We start from the raw sequence: 19,729 nt of genomic DNA on the forward strand, positions 1-19,729 counted from the left end.
ATTTGGTTTACTAGCATCTTTGAAAAAATAGGCTAGTAACTTAAACGTTACCCTCAGTATAACTATTTTGGTGGTTTATTCTCATGAACATTAGCATAGTAGCAGCACCCCTTTTGGAGAAAATCATCCAGTTTCAGTGTTCAACTTATTCACAAAGTTCTTTTAGTTTTTTAAGTGAGAAAACAAGAACTGTACATACTATTGTGGCGATGACATTTTATGACCTGGTATAGATCATCTTCTCAACATTTATCATTTTGTGGTGATACCGCCAAAGTGTTTCCTTCTTTTTGGAGTATCAATTGTTAAATAGCTTAGTGATTACAACGGTTGTTGTTTTCCCATTTCTTCTGCTACAAAACATGGATGAAATACCCAGAACAATACTAAGGGAAACCAATGATACGAATTTGTTTGATGAAATCATTTCATCAAATAGAGACTTGACAGGATTTTCATTCAGAAGAAAATGGATCACAAAGTAAAGAATGACTAGTGGTAGAAGTCTCAATATGGGACTTTGCAGGCCTCAGTGAAACTCGGATCAAGTGTCCTGGGGCTCAAGGCCATTGGTCCCACATTACTACCAGTAGACAAGTCTTATGAAATGAATGTGGCTTGTGTAAATGTGATTGCTCATACAGAAGAATGCTGTATATACCCAGAGAGACAGACACGTTCCAGAAAACCTACTCAGTAGCTACATCTTCAGATTCTGGTACCAGAACCTCTCATCCAGGAGTTTGGTAAATTCCCAAGGTTCTACATAGTCCTTAGACAGGCTAATGGTCTTGTGTAACTGTTCAACGATACATAATCAGGATTAGAGTGGCTATGTCATTACCCACACCTGACAGGCATCTTTGGTAGTTAAGTCCAGCTTGACTTAAAGCTCAGTCACACCTGAGGACAAATGTTCACAAGTTCTAAAGGAATCTTCTGGAATGATCATCCCAGAATCTTGAGTTTCATCATCCCACCCAATGAATTCATTCTTGCCATCAATTCTTGCCACTATTGAAATCTGTAATATGGAGGTCAGACTGGCTCCATCTCAAGAGTTAGAGAGCAGAAGCTGACCCCAGCTCTACTAAGACCTCCCCTGCCCCTGAGCTCCAGGGTTGAGGATCCTGCCTGTGTCTGCTCAGAATCCTTGGAAGATCCCCATAGCTGTAAACAATAGTACCCCCGGCCCCATGGGGAAGGGCATCCCCCTGCATTGTGTGTCCCGCCAAATCAGCTCACCAATTCTAACTAGAATTGGTTGGGTCACAGATACTATGAAGCGGATTGTAACTACATTGTCCACCTGCGTGTGACCTGGCACGCTCAGTAAGTGTTGTAACCTCATTGGTCACCTGTGTGTGGCAAGCTTGACCATGTAGTATTTCTAGCATCTTGTTTTGATGGGCATGCCTGGATTCCTACAGGAAGTGAAGTCCCATCCCCAGGTAATGGGAGTTCCTGAATCCCAAGAGAGGGGCAGGCACATGGCCTATAGTTTACTGAACCTGTCTGTCAAGTGCTTGGAACTGGGAGCTTCCTCTGACCCAGCCCCCTGACCTGACCCTATTGAGGTTCAGCTCAGCTCAGGCACCATTACACCATGCCACAAGTGTCTGGTCTCTCTCACCCCCATGGTGTCCCAAGTCAGCTCTCCATTGGAACTGAATCGGTTTGTTGGTACTTAGAAATCTTCCGGAAGTAAGTCTCTGTGCCGCTGTCTTTTTTGTGTATTATGTTTTTCTAAAACCTGGGACAGGTCCATCTGGAACTTTCCCAATAAATCCATCTTTTTACTTGAGACTGAGTAGTGGACTCTTGGAGGGATGGGGAACCCCATTACAACATCTACTTTGGGTGAAATGTACCATGAGGACAAATGTTGAGCCACAAGTACACATTTCCATTTTGTCAGGTGCCCCACACAAGTTTCACCTCCATTATTGCTAAATGACCAAGAAACCAAAGAAGCAAGCTGTAGCCTAATGACCTTGTACAACACTGCACTTGAAGATAAACCCATCCTTTCCATCAGCAAATACTAGCTGAAGCTATGGCTCTGCTTTAAGTCTATCCAGGAGAGGAGAGCTTTCTTCCAGGACATGAAGTAGTAAATGCTGTCCATTGGCCCCATCTTCAAGAGAAGTTCAGGATTGTAAGACTCAGAACCTCCAAAACATATGTTGAACATGGCAAAAGCATAAAGCATTCTCAAGTTGCCTTCCAAAAGTTGGTTAAGTATGAGTGCAAATCCATGGGAGAATCTTGCATATGGCAAGATTTCATATATCTTGACAGATAGTCCAAAGAGGGAGAAATGAGTCAAATCTTTGACTTCACCTTGCATCTATTATGGGAGTCTACTTATCTTTCAAGGTAGGTCACTGGCCAAGATGATAATTCCTGGTAAAACAATTATGGTAGCCTTTGGAGAAGGATTAAAATTAGCTGTGTTTGAGTCCAATATCAGTGGGCAGAGCTGTACAGAGACCTTGGATATCCTGATGCCAGAAGTAATGCAGGAGCATACTGCAGGAAGAAGAGAATAGCTCTTTTCTGATACAGATACACTACAGCCCTGACCAAGAGCCACTCAAGAGGGTTAAAGACAGAGTGTAGCACTGTGGCTGCATTCTTTCTCTAACTATATCTCTTAATTGCAGAGCCTGAGCACTTACTCTCCATGGACCAGATCCTTCACGTTGGGTTGAAGAAAGTGCTCCTTTGAATCAGGAATGGTAACACATGAGACTTTAAGCCCAAGAACCCCACGTACTTTCTGCTCAAAGGAACCATAGCAGATGGGTGTTCATGTCAGGTTTGAGCAGGATGCACAGTCTGGGTTACCCATCAATGACAATTTTGCCCATGGCAGGCTGGTCAGCACTAGCTCCACATTCCCTAGAATCCCACCCTCATCTTGGCCATTCATTTCCTCCGTGTATCAGCACAAGCACAGCTCTGAACATAGGAGCCCCATACCAGCCTAAAACCCAGAAGACTAGGCATTCATTCCTGAACAGTGGCAACAATGGCAAGCATTTAAAGGACAATGCTGCCTTCATCCGTGCTGTGTCACTTCCAAGGAAACCTGTTTCAGTTCAGTGGGAGCATGTAGCCTAAACAATTACAATAGTGTCATGCAGATTTCTCCTCCAAGTCTGAAGCTATGTCAGAGACAAGCCTGACATAGGTATTAGGAGTCATCTCTGTCAAGTATGAGACCTCAGCCAATATGAAAGCATGGTCTCCTGCTGCCGTGTTTTAAAGTCTGTCACTGCTTCATCTTGGGGCTGTTAGGGAGCGGAATTTTGTGTCTAACCAAGCAGTTTCTGGCTTCTGTACAAATATGCTTTGCTAAGAAAATTATATTATCACTTACCTACCCTCTCCCCTTGGTAAGTAAGTAGTAACCTCACAAGCTAATCAATAAGCTCGCATTCTGCTCAACCGGCCCCCGCAGCTGGACATCCTGGTCTGAACAAACAACATGTGTTAACTCAGATAAGGGTCATTCCCTCATACCAAGGGCCGAAGAGAAGCAACTCAGCATGTACTCCCTGCTAAGGGATGATTGGCTAAAATGTAAAGGAATTGGCTGCCTGCGTGCAGACCTAGTTGTAATACTTTGAATTTACTGGCTGAAAAAGTGCGGGTTCTGTTGTAACGGACTGTAAGGTTCTATAAAAAGTCACCCCCAAGACTGCTCGGGGCTCTCAGCCACTGACCCGAACCTTGCGGATCTCGAGGTCATGTGTACCTGCGAGCCCGGGCATGCCTGAATAAAACCCTCTTGCTTCTTGCATCCAGTGGTCCATGTTTGTGTCCTTGGGTGCGGGTCTCTGAGGGTCTTTCAGGGCCAAACTTCTTGTGGCTACTGAGTAAACACACATGGCACAAATACCAATTCAAGTATGTTCCTTTGAACATTGTTCTCAAACCAGAGGTCAGAAAGTGAGTCCTTAAAACTGTATTGCAGGCCTGGTGTCTCCTGCCCATTCACTGTTCAGAACTTCTGTCTCCATTGCTCTAGTAATAGAGCTAGTTGCAGGCTGCTGACAGCTCTCAGATACTAGGATCCTTTCCCTCTTCCTCTCAGCGTTTCCCCTAATACTTCACTGCATGCTTAGTTTTCACATCAGGCAGGACCTTGATTATGGCATGCCCTAAGTTTATAGAATTTCTTATACACCAGAAGCTTCAGTGATCCTAAGATTTCAGAAAAGCTTTTTTTTTTGAGGGTGGAACTGGTCTCACCCGCCCAGAGGGTGGGCAGAAGAATTTATTACAGTGACAAAGGCGGAAGGGGAGGCACTTGGGGTGACTGGTTAACTGAGCTGGGCTGCCCATCAGGTGATGTCATGAAACTTCCTCTGTGGGCGGGGACCACAATCCCCCAAGGGCCAGGCCTCCGCCATTAGACATGTGGCCAAATCCGAGAGGTGGGGACTGCTTGCTTCTCTTCCAGTTGAGGTGGGAAGGTGGGAGGGGCTCCCTCCCACACTGCCCCAGGTTTAGGGGAAGGGCAGTGTCTTGGATCTCTGTCGCCCCTGCCCCCTCAGAAAAGTTTTCCAAACCTGTTTTGACTATGCAGTAACTCTGACATTAGCTAAAACTATATGTGAAACTGTGCCAAAATGCCTCATTTACCTAGGAGTTGCAAGAAAATCCATCAGCTTCCAGCAAATCAAACCCAGCAAGGACACACATACCATAATGCCCATGTGGAATTTATTCCAGGAATACCTAACAGATTGCACATCACTTTGCTAGATTCAAGGACGGCAAGGGCTGGGTTTGATATTTATGCAGTAGTTGAGTACAAAGTGGGAATACAAAAAAAACCCTTAGCTTGTAGAACCTTGCCACTCAGCTACAAAATATTGGTTGTAATATCTTTGTCGCCGTAGGATTACACAATGAGACAACACTGTATCTCACCATTTCTTTTTCTTTTTTTTTTTTTTGCCAGTCCTGGGCCTTGGACTCAGGGCCTGAGCACTGTCCCTGGCTTCTTCCCGCTCAAGGCTAGCACTCTGCCACTTGAGCCACAGCACCGCTTCTGGCCGTTTTCTGTATATGTGGTGCTGGGGAATCGAACCTAGGGCCTCGTGTATCCGAGGCAGGCACTCTTGCCACTAGGCCATATCCCCAGCCCGTATCTCACCATTTCTACCTGTCCCATGAGAGGCCAAAGCCATTCCAAGAGGTCACCAAATAAGTTATGTAAAATTAATATTTACATGTACAAAATGTCTATATACCTATTTCCACGGGGAAAAGAGGCTGCAAGGATTACAAGAGAGCTCTTTACACCCATACTGAAGTCTGTAAATAGCTCTGTTGTAATAGTTACAGCATTCAAATAGCCAATGTAACCTCTTCCATGAATGAAGTTCTTGAAACAAGGCTTAGAAGTGGCTTCTCAAAATCCAGGTCATTTTTAGTGAACAAGTTATATCAGAATGCTTCAGATGTCTGTTGTCATGAGATCTGTGACATCCAGACTGTAATGGACACCGGCCCACATACAAAGCCACATTGGGGATGGAGGAAATGCCAGAAATAGACTTAAAAGTAAATTAGCGAGTTATCCGGAGGAAAGACGCCCTGGGTAGGAGCCAGGGAGGCTTGGTCACCAAAAAAAGTCACCTTGGAAAGTCTCTCCTCGAGGCTCCATGGCCAAAATGAATTAAACTCGTTAGTAAAATGAATCCCTAACATCCAGTCAGCCTCTTGGCAGCGCTGAGGGCCACAGGCTCGTGGTTCCTGCTTCTGAGGTGCAAGCTCCCAGTTGGTGGCAGACCCGGAGGTCTTTCAGGAACTCGGAGGGGGGAACGAGGGCCTCTCCTAATGGCCTGAGAGCAGCGCCTGGCACTCCGAGGGCACAGGGTGCATGTCTGCTGACTGAGTCAATGACAGTCTGCGGGGACCATGCACCTTTCCATAGGCTCACAGTTCCAGTCCAGCCCGGCGGGCTATCGCACTCACCGGGCGTCAAAGTTTCCTTATGCCCACCACAAGCCTCCCCTTCCTACTGCCACCGCCTCGGCAGCTCCAGGGGCTCCGGCAAGTATAACTTGCCATAGTACTACTAGCCTTTTTAGCTGCCACCGGCCGCATGCCACAAGCACTGCAGCTCCCAGGCTCAGAACCCCTCAGGAAAGGCAGCAAAGGAAATTTCATGCCAAAGGGCGTAACCCCGCCCACAGGCGTCGCGTCACCACCCCAGCTCGCCCCGCCCACCCAAGGGCGCTTAACTACTCCTGGCATTGTGCAGAGACCCGCATTGATTCGCTTGGCTTGCCACACAACTCACAGAAGTTCTCAGCAGCAGTTCCAGGTTCCCAGAGGCCACCTAAGCAGGGTAGATTCTTCCCTTCCTCCCTCGCGTTTTCTTTTTTTAACTTGGAAGTGGGACTGAAAGCGTTCTGAAATGGCGAACCGTACTGTGAAGGATGCTCATAGCATCCATGGCACCAACCCTCAGTATCTGGTGGAGAAGATCATTCGGACGCGAATCTACGAGTCTAAGTACTGGAAAGAAGAGTGCTTTGGGCTTACAGCTGAACTTGTAGTGGATAAAGCCATGGAGTTGAGGTTTGTCGGTGGCGTCTTAGGTGGAAACATAAAACCAACTCCCTTTCTGTGTTTAACCTTGAAGATGCTTCAGATTCAACCTGAGAAGGATATCATTGTTGAATTTATTAAAAATGAAGATTTCAAGTATGTTCGTATGTTGGGGGCACTTTACATGAGGCTGACGGGCACCGCAATTGATTGCTACAAGTATTTGGAGCCTTTGTACAATGACTATCGAAAAATCAAAAGCCAGAACCGAAATGGAGAATTTGAACTAATGCATGTAGATGAGTTCATTGATGAACTACTGCACAGTGAGAGAGTCTGTGATATTATTCTTCCTCGGCTACAGAAACGCTATGTGCTTGAGGAGGCTGAGCAGCTGGAACCTCGAGTGAGTCTTCTAGAAGACATGGATGATGTGCAATCCAGTGAAGAGGAGGAAGAAGAAGATGAGAAGCTGGAAAGAGTGCCATCACCTGATCACCGTCGGAGAAGTTACCGAGACCTAGACAAGCCCCGGCATGCTCCTAGACTGTGCTACAGGAGGAGCAGGAGTCAGTCACCCAGAAGGCGGAGTCCATCACTCAAAAGAAGAAGCCCCTCTCCTTGCCAAGAAAGACATCGGAGAAAGAGTCCAAGACGTCACCGAAGCAGGTCCCGAGATCGTAGGCACAGATCTCGCCCCAAATCTCCTGGTCATCACCGTAGTCACAGACATAGGAGCCACTCAAAGTCTCCAGAAAGGTCCAAGAAGAGCCATAGGAAGAGCAGGAGGGGGAATGAGTAATGGACTCAGTTCGGTTTTAATCCAATGGGCTCCTGTGGATATGAGTTGATCTGTGAAAATGGAAAGATCAAGATCTACTCTCCAGGCAGCTATAAGAATTTTGGTTTTCTCTTACCAAGTTTTTGGTTTTTGTATTTTCTTCAGTGAAAGAGGTGCTGAGTTTTATTATCTCTTTTTCAACAGTAATCAGTCTTTGAGGGATGTTTCCTTAAGGTCAGTCTTTGACCAAACCAACTAGGACTATATTCAAACTTGGGATGATAGGAAGGATTTGGAGATTGGAGGTATGAATGAGAAGTAACGGATGTGGCCAACCAGTGGTCCTTTCCCTGTTTGCTATTAAACTGAAGTGCCAGACTTTGAAGTCAGGCCCCACTTTACCACGTGAACCCCACTTTACCACGCAAACCCCACTTTACCATGTGAACCTGAGATAAGCAGGCCCTGTGAACAAATCCAGGACAAGCTTATTAGGGCCCAGCCGGTCAAGAACTCTAACAACTGGGAATGCTTAACTAACTGCTCCTAGAATGCCTCGAGCCCTGAGCCAATCAGATTTGTTCCCGTAATCTTGCTTGCTTTAACACCTGATTGCTGTAACTTGGTCTTTTGCCTTTATAAGCCCTGTGTAATCGTAGCTCTGGGCTGCCTGCTAACCTCCGCTGTGTCGGTGGGTAGGACAAGGCCTGGGCTGCGGCCCCGCTTAAATAAAGTCTTGCATTGCTATTGCATTTCGGAATGTCTGAGTCTCAGTGGTCTTCTTGGTGGTGGTCTCGCGACTTGGCACGACAAAAGTATTTGCCATTTTTCAGTAACAACAAAAAGTTAGCGATTTTAACACCAGGTTACTGGAATTCAGTAAACAGCAGTAAAACTCAGGAAGAGCCCAGAAGCTTGGAATATGCTCTCATCAGTATCAGTTAAACCCAAAATTGGGAATCACTAACTACCAGCTTTGCTGCTGTACACCTGCTTGCTTTCATGTACATTGCTGTCTGCATGTGGTTTTTGTCTTTTTTTCAGCCCTGCTGAAGCTCAGATTTCTCCACAATCCTGATGGTGGGGAACAGATACTGTGCAGCTGAAGACTCCTAGTCTGATTGTTAGTAACTTTGTCATGGGCTCAAATCCCACCTGGGTGGCTGGGATACTACACCTTCCCCTGTTCAGTTTCAGCCATGATTTCCTGGAAAATCAAACTGACCAGAAAAGTTATGTATGACCTCAGAAGAAGCATGAAGGCCACATAGTACTTTGCTCCAGAGGAGCATTTCCACTGAGTCTACAGCTACCTTGCTAGAAAGTGAACAAGGCTGAGAGTGGGTGAGCAGAGCTTGCAACAGTTTCCTGGAAACATACAAACTGATATAAAAAGCAACAGATTAAATTCTCCCTTAAAAAAATCCTATGTCTCCCTCTGTGGGACGTGCCCGGACATGTTACTTCAGAAAGAGGAAGTCAACTAGCTGGCCCCACCTGTTTCTCAGTCCTGGGGCCACGTGTGTCTAAGATGGTGCCTGACAGCGAACCCGGAGACGGTTCTGTGGGCTGTGACAAAAAATCTGGCTGCCTGTATGATTGGTCCCCGGCTAGGAACAGCTCATGCTTCCCCTTACAGTCCCTAGATAGGAAGGGGAAGGGTGTGTGTGCACCTGTCAGTCTTTAATCTGATTGGCTCCTGTGCCTTATAAGTTACTTGTGCTCCTCTCAATAAACAAGAACTTGCACTAACTTGACTCCCAGATACTTCTGATTGTCCTCTGGTGAGGGAGGGCTGGGTGCAGGCGGTCTGTCCGCCCTTTCCTTTCTTGGCTCATCTGCTCGGGGTGTGCCTTCCCCATCTCTCCCACAGGTCAGGGGAGCGTGGCGGGCTAATAACCCCAACATCCTTCCACTAGGACATCCTAATAGATGTCAGACAAAACCCTTGATGGCAATAGTCTACCAATTTTAAGCTCATTAGATCATTGTGCCTGCTTCCTGAGTTTCCTGCAGTCAGAGAGACGAGTTGCCTTCACCCACCTCTAACAAGGTTTCAGTAGAATCCAGCTTTCTCTGCTCAGGAAAGTGAAGTCCTATAACACAGCTGAACTCCCTTAACTCTTGTTCTGTGAAAATCAATCCCCTACAGACCACTTTGTACTAACTCTGCTTTCAAGCAAGCCAAGATTACCAAGTCTGAACACTCAGAATTGGTGGCACCAAGCATCTTAGTGCTGGAGGTAAAGAGTGGTGATAACTCCTAGGCAGTGACATGCGGTGGCATCATGATACCATGGTACCACTGAAGAGGAAACACTTGGGCAATGGGATATACATTCATATAATACATGAACATCCATGTCCAATGGTAATCATGTTTTGTGGAGTACTTGCTATGGAAATTAGTGCTGACGTGCAGCAAAGGTTGAGTGCCCAATGGACTCAAGACAACCACATTTGCCAGAAGGTCTCCAAACTAGCCTTAAGTACTAACAAGTCTTAAAGCTAAAGGGTTTTAGATTCTAGATTTCAAACATAGCAGAGTTACAATAAAAAGACCAAATAGAGGGCGAGGAGGTCTCCATGATAAAGTCAGCGACCCAATAAGAAGGATTAATATTCAGACATAAAGTCAGAGTTAGTCTGTGCAGATGAACATACAACTCTTTTCACTAAAAGCACCCAGAAATAGCAAAAGCTAGCCCCTACCTTCTACAAATGGAGAGATATTGCTCATTGTTTGAGGGAATGCTAAACTCTTGAGGTAGAAAATTAAGATGCTTGTCATCAACAACTTTCCTCTTTTTACTGAGGTTAAATGTCTAGGGTCCATTCCCAGTGCAGCTTGAAGAGGAAAATAGAACACCAGATTCAAAAGGCTCAAGAAAAAGGTCATGTGACCTAACATAACCAGGGAAGGACACTTTGATGTTGGATCCCATGGTTAAGGATTTCATATTCTGGAAAAGACTCCTGGAAATGGCGCAGACTCTTTTGAGCTTGGCTTGCATCACATTTTCTTTAGTGAAGCAGGCTCGAGGGAGTAAGGAACACGAGTGAAACATCAGTTACAACCTCAGCACTGGCCATCCTCTGTAGGCCAAGAATGACATTAGGAGATGCTATTGAGCCAGGCTTCCTGGTGTCCATAGCAATGAGAGATCAAGATGCCTAGGACAACCTCTAGAGGTTAGGTGAATGTTATTATCATAAGACAGTAAAACTCATGGAGCCACCAGTGTGTCTTGACCACAGGGGGCCTCTGATGGCTCATGTGCCCAGTTATCTTCCTAGGGATAAGAAGGGATGCTAACTGTATTGGTTGACTTCTAGACTAGGGCATGTACAAAATCAAGAATAGGAAGGATGGAGACAACACATTGATGAGAAAATTCTCTCTCATGTGACTTCATCTACACCAGATCTCAGAACTTGTAAGAGCCTGTTCCAAGAATCTAAAATTTGTTGAATTCTTAGGGATACTACTCACTATACACCTGTAGACAAACTCTTTATACTCCTAAGCTTTCAGGATGTCAGTGGTCATTTATTACACAAACTCATATGAAGAGACCTTATTAGTCCCACAGGATAAGGGGCATAAAGTCACTGTTCAAAGCTGTCATTTCAGGAGATCCAAAAGGCAGAGTTGTGATAATACCAAGAATTATCTGAACCAAGTTTTCAAATAATTACAGAAAACCATTGCTCTCTATGTGGTTATCTCCAAATTGTAGCTGCTTTTATAGGAATCTTTACTACCAAATACTACACATGTGCTCTGAAGAGTCAGAACATATGTTCTCTTCCATCCTCCATTATAAAACAGAAAGAGTTTATATCTCCATGGAAGAGAGTTCAGTATCCCAGGTTTGCGAAGGTTAAACACTTGTTTGGGTGCTGTTTGGACTATACAGGTTGTGGATTGCTTTCATATACCATGGGACAATACCAATCTAATTGTTTCTTACTGGTGATTCCACATTAATTGGATCTGGTGAAAAAAGTGGGGGAAGGAACAGCAAGTTCTTTGGCTGTCCTAGAAAAATATATACATGCCAATTGTAACAGGGACACCGAAATATTCTCACACTTGCTTTATCCCAATTAACTCAATTTTATGGGACAAGCATTGTTTTCAGTTACACTGACTTGTTAGAGGACGATTTTCCCTTTCTTTTCATTATCCAAACCACCTTTCTCTATTTCCCCACCTGAGGGAACACTTTTTTACATCTTTTGTAGGGGCATCACACTCTTTACAACCACAGGACTAGAGGAACTTTTCACTACAACAAGAAAACGGGTCTGGAGACTAATGCCATAGTGAAGAAGTCCCAACTCATGCCTCAGCATAGACATCTAGAAACTTCTACAGCTGGACTTTTGTTTGAAAGTCTGTCCCGTTCCCACCACTGAAGGATGTACTTCAAGATAGTAGTGTGCATTATTTTCCTCATGTTGTACAGCAAGATAAACCTTTCTAAAACCCTGTTCTTGTTACTCATAAATCGAGTACAGGAGACTAAAACCCCCATTAGCAAATGGAGAGGAGAAAACCTAAGCATGCAGTGCTCTCATATGAGGATTTCCAGGTTGTAGTCTCACGGCAATGGGGACGTCTCCAAGGCAGAAAGCAAAGTTCTGCATCTTGCTTCCCTCCTCCCCTGCTATGGAAAAAGGAATATGAAATGTGGTGGTATGTTCATTTGATGCAGACAAGACAGCTAACCCTTGGAAAAATCATTGCTCCAGCACATCTAGGTTATGCTGAAGGCCTTTTGTATTAATGATACTCCTCCTAACCAAAGAAAAATAGAGCTGCAGAATACTCAGGCTGTAATATGAGACATTTCACCACTGTGTCTATGTAATTCAAGAAAATCAGTGATGTCCTGAGCCATACCAAGGAGACATTAACAAGCGATGAGCAAGTCATGCTCTTTGCCTTGTTTGTGAGCCCTATGTCTGATAGACTCAGTGCCTCTCTTTGGATCACAAGTGGATATGACTAGAACTGGCCCCCAAGTGAGGGACAGAGTCATGAAAGAAGGGTGAGCTCAACAGTATCATTCAAAATGGACACAGTATATCCAGGATGGAGAATAAAGTAGTCCAGAGAGCAAATATAAGCAAGTGAGGGCAGATATCACCTGCCTTCTCCCACTATCACTTCATTCCTATCACAGAGAAACATTTTCCACATTTAACCAAGGAGAGAAAATAGCTCATTATCTAATTCAGAGGTTTCAGCTTAGTAAAGACACTGTTGTGACATTACAGTCCCACAGAGAGCAACCTAGATTCCTGACTGCTAAGAGAAGTTAGGAAGCTCTGTCCTAATGTCTAGTTGATTTTGGAAGAGATGACTCAAGTCACTTAAAAATTTGTAGGTAATTAGCTTTGTATCTGGCCATATGCCTGACAGGAAGGAGATTGATGCTTAGATGCAGAGAGATCTCTCAAGAGACATGGGGTAGTTATATTAAGGCGTTACAAAAATTGAGCTGTATGCCAGGACTCAAGACACCCAGGAGCAACAGATTCTTGTCCATCTAAAGTCCAAATCTTTGGATACATAATGATTCAGATGGCTGTTCAGGGTGGCATGAATGAGAGGCCACACAGACTCAGCAACACGAACTTTCTCACCCAGACCTGTCCATCTGCCTAATCTACACACACCACAATTTGCATCTTGATAATGAACTTGATTATCATTCAAGATAATTTGACCAGGCGTTTTGGGGACAAGTTCAATAGCAGATTCTTTTTTACCCTTGAGGGAAGAGCTATTTGTCTGCATTAGAGATTTGTGCAGAGTTCTGCCTTGGTACTCTTGCCAATAAACTCAGCTAAAGAGCATCTTTTTAAGTTGTCTGTCTCAGACTAAGAAATCCATGTGATTGTGACTCATCAGATGGTGTTTGACTAAGGGAGCTGCTGTTCCTACCAGATTACCAGAAATAGGTAAACAAGTTGGTTAGATGTTATAGTTCTCTTAAAACATACCAACAAGCCAACCTTGGTAATCCTGTGATATTGGCACAGTCCTTAAAGGTACACGTGGCTGTCCTACTGTCCAGCCCTCAAATGGTCATTATAGAAAGTGTAGATATCATTTGTCTTCCTGGATGACCCAAAGTTCTAATTCCTTGTAGGGGAAGAATGTCTCTACTAGGATCTGAACTTATGGTGAGAATTGCAGGCAAAGGAAGATTGGCAGGAATAACTCTTTACTATAGTAGGCTTGCCACTGTATCATGGCAATAGGTCAGAAAAAACACATGAAACACTTGGGGGTGGGTCCTCACATTGGACAACTGGGTAGATGATGCTCATTACCTACTCAGTCAACTTTAGCATTGTCAGAAGCCTGTAGCATATGCCATTGGGTTACCTCCATAGGCAACTAACCCAGACCAGCAGAACTTCTGACAGAAGATAAATGGAAAGGTAGCATAGGTTGAAAATGAGTATTAACTATCACAAGATTAAATTTCATCAGCAAGCAATGTTTATGTGTACCGTTCACCACTCTTGTGGCATTTTTTGGTTTTCCCATTTCCATGTTCTAGACTCAAGCATGTGACAGGTCATTCCAGTCTCAAACTACAGTTGTCTAGTGATACTAAATAAATTGAAGTCCATGGACCTTCACAACCCCATTTCCAATTTTATTTTAGAAAAATGAATGTCAGCTTCCTAGGTCTGTTTCCTAGGTCTATTAGGTTACAAAATGTAATACTGAAATATATAAGAATTAAAACAAAAAACAAAGCATAGGTTTTTGACGTGATGTTTAATCAAGTTCACGTGGAAGCGTTAGTACCACCATAATGGTTTAGCAATGGGATTCTGATGACTTTAGATTTTGTTTACTGTGTGCTGCTTAAGTCATTCTTTATACAACACTTTCTCTTACTTGCTTTTCCTTCAGATTGGTCTGAGGTAGAATCATCATTGGTCCCATTCTCATCTTAGATGAAAAGTTGAATGTTTTATTCTTTTCTTCTGACCTAACTTCTTGGGCATAGATCTTCCAACAAACACTGTCGTTTAAGGCATTACCTTCAAGTGTTTGGATAAATCAAAACTAAGCCCAAATCAGAATAAAATGGAGTTAAACAGTTTTAGTTAATAGGCTTCTACATGTGGGAGACTGAAGTCAGATGCCCAGATAAAAATGATATAGTCCACAACATTCCTATCCTTAGAACTATTTGACCTCAATTCTGACTTATAAGCCCTTCAGTTTACCTTAACATTTTTACCTCAGGTTCAAAACTAGCCAGGCTTCCTTCATGTAGGGTTTCCAGAAATGGAGGAAAATGTTCTACAATATTCAGACCATGATCAGTAAAGGGGACTCCCCTACCTTGAACAACAGAGTGACAGTATTCTACCTATATCTTCTCAGATCCATCTGTCATTTCAACATGACTCAGATTTCCATACATATCATATTCTACTACCCTGGAAGCCAGTTAAACTCAGCCCATGGAAACTTCAAAATAAATTTCAGTAAAGTCCATTGACCACAGCGCTACCCATTTCTCTTAACTTCAATTTCTTGAGGCGAGAAATAACGTTTCCTTATCTGGTTGTAGGCTCTAGATTTTTTTCTGTGGATTGATTTAAGCTGTTAGCTTATCTGCAGAAAAAATTCAGTCCAAGCTGCTTAGTTAAGTGTCAAGAGATACTTGGATACCAATATAAGGAAGCAACTATTGTTTATTCAAGAGTCCCAAGTCCACTGGGAGCTAACATCAGCCCCAGATATCAATCAGTACATGGAGGTATTCAGGAGGCCTAGATAGGAACCAACTCAAAGCACTTACTATTTAGCTATGGATGTCAAAGGAGAATTCTGGGTGTCATGGCCAACATTTGTTCACCTGAGTCATGTGTGTGCTCACTACTAATAGCTCAGTTGTTCAGCCTGGGCCATCGAATCAATCAAGTAGCATTCTGCCTGTGGGAGAAATGTCCTGCTTATAGTTGCCTTGTTCCTAGGCATGCGGGGGCACTTGCTTATTCTTTTTGGCTAACCGCATTAATGGCAAGCTCATGAAGTCATTCTTCCACCCACCCTACCCAGGTCTAACAGTCCCATCATTCATAAAGCACCTGTTCCAAAAAGATGAAAGCATACTTTATTATGTGGTACTTTTAAATGGGTTTTGGCCAATGAAATCAGAAACACCCAAATCATCCCCTAGGAATTTTACTTAGAGGATTTCCATTTTGGGCTATTCCAAATTCCACAAATGACAAAGCCATAAAGAATTTAACTACTAACTTTGATACATAGAACTTACAAGTCAATTAGCTGGAGAAGCTAGATTGTAAAGACTGACTCAGGACATCTGATCTTGGGATTTTTTGAGGCCTTAACTGCTATGGGAATATAGCACAGAGAGCCACAATTCATAGAAAAGAATAGGCCACAAGTACATGGAATGCTAAACAAAGCTACACAATGAAGGATGTGGCTGAAGCCTAGAGGGAAGCAGATAATGAAGCTGACAAGGAGCAATTACTTGATACCTTGTAGTATCTTGGCCTGGTAATGGAGTCCTTCTGCTACCCAACAGCAAGCAAAAGCTTTTTCTCTTTTCTTTTTTTTTTTTTTTGCCTAGTCCTGGGGCTCGGACTCCGTATGAGCACTGCTCAAGGCTAGCACTCCACCACTTGAGCCACAGCGCCACTTCTGGCTAATTTCTATATATGTGGTACTGAGGAATTGAACCCAGGACTTCATGTATAGGACGCAACACTCTTGCCACTAGGCCATATTCCCAGCCCAAGCAAAAGCTTTCTTAAGCAGACCTCAGACCTGCATAACCATTCCACCCCCAGCCCACCCCTGCTGATTCTGAGAACCATTCCATTTAGAAGACAGCATTGCAGCCAGCCTGGGATGGCATAATTTTTAAAAAACGAGATCAGTAATACCAATTCTAGTGTAATAGGCTTATTAGTTTCATTTTGTTGCTATCAAGTACATGCACATCCCCAGCACCACAGAATTTTGCTGTGTTGTAAGTCTAATAAAATATGGCATGCTTTTGACAGTAGAGCCAGTCATGTCATCAAAATACACTTTACAGGTTTGCCTTCATTTTCAACCCCATTTCCATCGGGGAGAGATTAATCCAAATCAGTGTCTTATGTACCACAACCTCCACAAGGAATTACATAATTTGTACCATTGAAGCTCAAAGGACATGTTGAATTCCAAGCAAAATGACCTTTATATGCATTTCATTAAGCCTAAATTTGGAAGTACCTCTTACTTTGCATAAACTAGCCCTTCACCACAGAGCTTATACATTTCCTCATGAAACTTGCAGCCACCCTGGTGAGAAGCTGGTCATTACTCTTGACCACATGCCTATCCATCTATAGGTTCTTTACATCAATCCTGACAAGTTATTCCGACACTGCCACTGTGTTTGTGCCCCAAAGCTAGTGTTTGAGACCTTTCCAAAATGAATATTGAACATGTGTCCAAGACTTTAAGAACTCCTTCCTTCAACTTTAGAAGATACCCAAACAGCTTGGTTGGTTGCTATCTAGTAATAGCCCCAACTTAATCCTTTGCTCAGTTGATTAGGGCTGCTTTTCTTATGGTAGTTTATATACAAGGGAGCTTTCTGCATCAGAAGGTTACAGTCCTCCAGTGGGTCTTAAAAATCCCAGGCAGCCATGGGGCTGCTCCTGTGTGCTTCTGGCAGGAATGTGGGCATAAGGGCAGGGCTTTTTATGGTCCTTATGTGAATAAATTATGAGCTTTTTCAGTTCCTGCGACTTTCAGCTTGTTCACACTTGTAGATGACTTGGGGAAATCTGTATGCTCTTGCAGAACTCTATGCTAGGGCCCCAAATTTCCACTTGGCTAGAGAAAGCTGGGGCAGTTATTGTTTGGCTGCCATCTTGCTTTTTCCTCTAATATCGCTAGTAAGCAATGAGCATAGAAGTTCATATATACAATCAAAAAAGAGGAAAGATTCAGCCTTCTTGTTATATGAGAATTTATTTCCTTCCTTTGCAAATACTGAATGTTGCTTCACTGGGAGTTGGTACTCCATTTTGTTTAGGCACTCATCTACTAATGACATCGTTACATTTTTTTTTTTTTTTTGGCTAGTCTGGGGCTTGGACTCAGGGCCTGAGCACTGTCCCTGGCTCCTTTTTGCTCAAGGCTAGTACTCTGCCACTTGAGCCACAGCGCCACTTCTGGCCATTTTGTGCATATGTGGTGCTGGGGAATCGAACCCAGGGCCTCATGTATATGAGGCAGGCACTCTTGCCACTAGGCCATATCCCCAGCCCACACATCGTTACATTTTTAAAGGCCATCAAGTTACCCTATAATAGAAAACAGCACTTCAAATATTTCTCCACTTTATTTTTCTAAATTTTTGCAATAAAATTTCTTTCCTAATATATTTTTGGGGAGATGTTTAACCTAGTATTAGAATTCCTCAAAATAAGTATAGAAAGTGCCCTCTTTGTATCAGTAGGATAAACAGTATACAAGCAGACATACAAGTATAAGTAGTTTGCTGCTTTAAGTAGCAGCAATGGGTCAAATTCACAAGTATTAACTCTTGGCTATAATAATTTCTATACCATGTCTACCAGCTTCCGAGTTTCTATACATTAAGACACCCCAGAACTCTAAAATCCCACAAAACCTCCTTGAAACCTACTTAACATGGAATGGGTAGGCATTATTACCCACCTGAGTGCAAGTTAGTACTACAGGCCATAGTTACTATTCAATGTCCACATAAATTCATTAGCTGCAGTAGATTATGTGCCATACTTTAAGTTGCCTGGAATCTTGAGGTTTTGCTAAGATAGGCTTCAACAGTAAGAAGCTAAAAAGCAGATCTCATTCCTCTAAGGTTCTGTCTTAGGGCTTTGAGGCTGGAAAACTACAATCAAATGAGTCACAAATTATTGAAGCAAATACTTAAGAGAGTCACACTTAAAATCTGTCTGCATTCATCAAGTTAAGCCAGAGTTTTGTTGCAACAGACATGTCATGAGTACCGGCAGGAGACTACTAGAACTCATATATAGCATTGAATACAACACTTATCAATGACCTATTTGTATAAGGATTCGTAAGGCATGTGGAAAAGTTAAAAGTTAAAGCAAATCATCTTAAGAATGGTCCAGGAAGGATGGCAAGGCTGATGCTTCTATTCTGGTGGCAGGTAATTAAGCATCCATTCGAGATTAACATTCTCATGTGCTTCCCCTAGGTAATACTGCATGCAACGACAACATCTGTTCTCTACTTGCATATGTACAAACCTAGTCCATAGGTTTTTCCTAATGTATGCCAAACCAGAAAATGGGAGATATGCAAAATGGCAGATATGCAACAGAGATAGTTCATTGGACCCACTGATCAAGCGTACTGATTTAGGCCAGAAACTTCACATGAAGCAGCTTGTAGGAGTTCACAAAATTACAGGGGATTTCAAACTTGTTTCATTGGTGTTCACAGTACATTCATAGCTCATCCCATTACAACCATTACGGTCTGTGAAGCTTCTCTGGTTGATCTGTCTTAAACTAGAGCAGATGAAAGGACCTGTAATGCCCAACAATGCTCCCCCACCCTCTGACAGGAACCTATATCCATTTCCTTGGGTGACTGCACAAGTGCAGAAGGGAATAGACTTGTAGAGAGTCTGGACTACCGCTGTTGTCAAGGGGATCTCAAGCTAGTAATCCCCTTGATAGAATGAGAACAAAAGGTGTTTATAGCAAGTAATGAGGGCCGTCTTAGTGGCTCTACATTTATCTATAAGATCTCTGTGGTCATTTTCCTAGTCCCCAAGTACCTGATCAGGATGAAAGTACACTTTGAGAACTTTCAAAGCCCTTAACCAAATAAAAGTCAACATGGTAGGAATACCAAGCAGAATCCCCTTAGCATTTTCCTCTTTCCTTCCACAGCCAAGAATACGTCTGATGGTATTCACATGGAATATCGAAAATAGCACAGGTGCCTAGCCTCTGACTTAAGAGTGTCTCCTTCAAAAAGTGAGAGGAAATTTCTTCATGTGCTATAACAAACTTAAGCCAACCAGAAGTCATAGAGGCTGGGCCAACTGTGGTATCTTTTTAAGTACTCTCCAGCCAAGTTAGGTACTTGGAAACTATTGGCCAGGAGAATACATTCCTCAGTCCGATCAGGGAGACTTTGATCCATTAACCTTGGAGTAGTTTCATCACCTATCCTTGAGTTCTGTAAGATTATGATGGCAGAGCCATTAAAGCTGAGATGACTTTTATGGCCTTAGGATTCTACCAATTCCCATTCAAGTAGACTGGGTCTAAGCAATG

The 19,729-nt window shown here is 43.4% G+C and overlaps 1 protein-coding gene across 1 annotated transcript; it reads left to right on the top strand.

Moving 5' to 3' along the window:
- Positions 1-6,402: 6,402 nt before the first annotated feature.
- On the top strand, positions 6,403-7,499 carry LOC125354355 (pre-mRNA-splicing factor 38A-like). Its single transcript, XM_048349956.1, has one exon. The coding sequence runs from the start codon at positions 6,440-6,442 to the stop codon at positions 7,373-7,375; it is 936 nt and encodes a 311-aa protein (XP_048205913.1). The 5' UTR covers positions 6,403-6,439; the 3' UTR covers positions 7,376-7,499.
- The last annotated feature ends 12,230 nt before the right edge of the window (positions 7,500-19,729 follow it).

Source organism: Perognathus longimembris, chromosome 7 (genome assembly GCF_023159225.1).
Source record: "Perognathus longimembris pacificus isolate PPM17 chromosome 7, ASM2315922v1, whole genome shotgun sequence".
NCBI lineage: Eukaryota > Metazoa > Chordata > Mammalia > Rodentia > Heteromyidae > Perognathus > Perognathus longimembris.

Coding starts and splice junctions, on each gene's coding strand:
- LOC125354355 (XM_048349956.1), top strand. CDS start 6,440: ATGGCGAACCGTACTGTGAAGGATGCTCATAGCATCCATGGCACCAAC.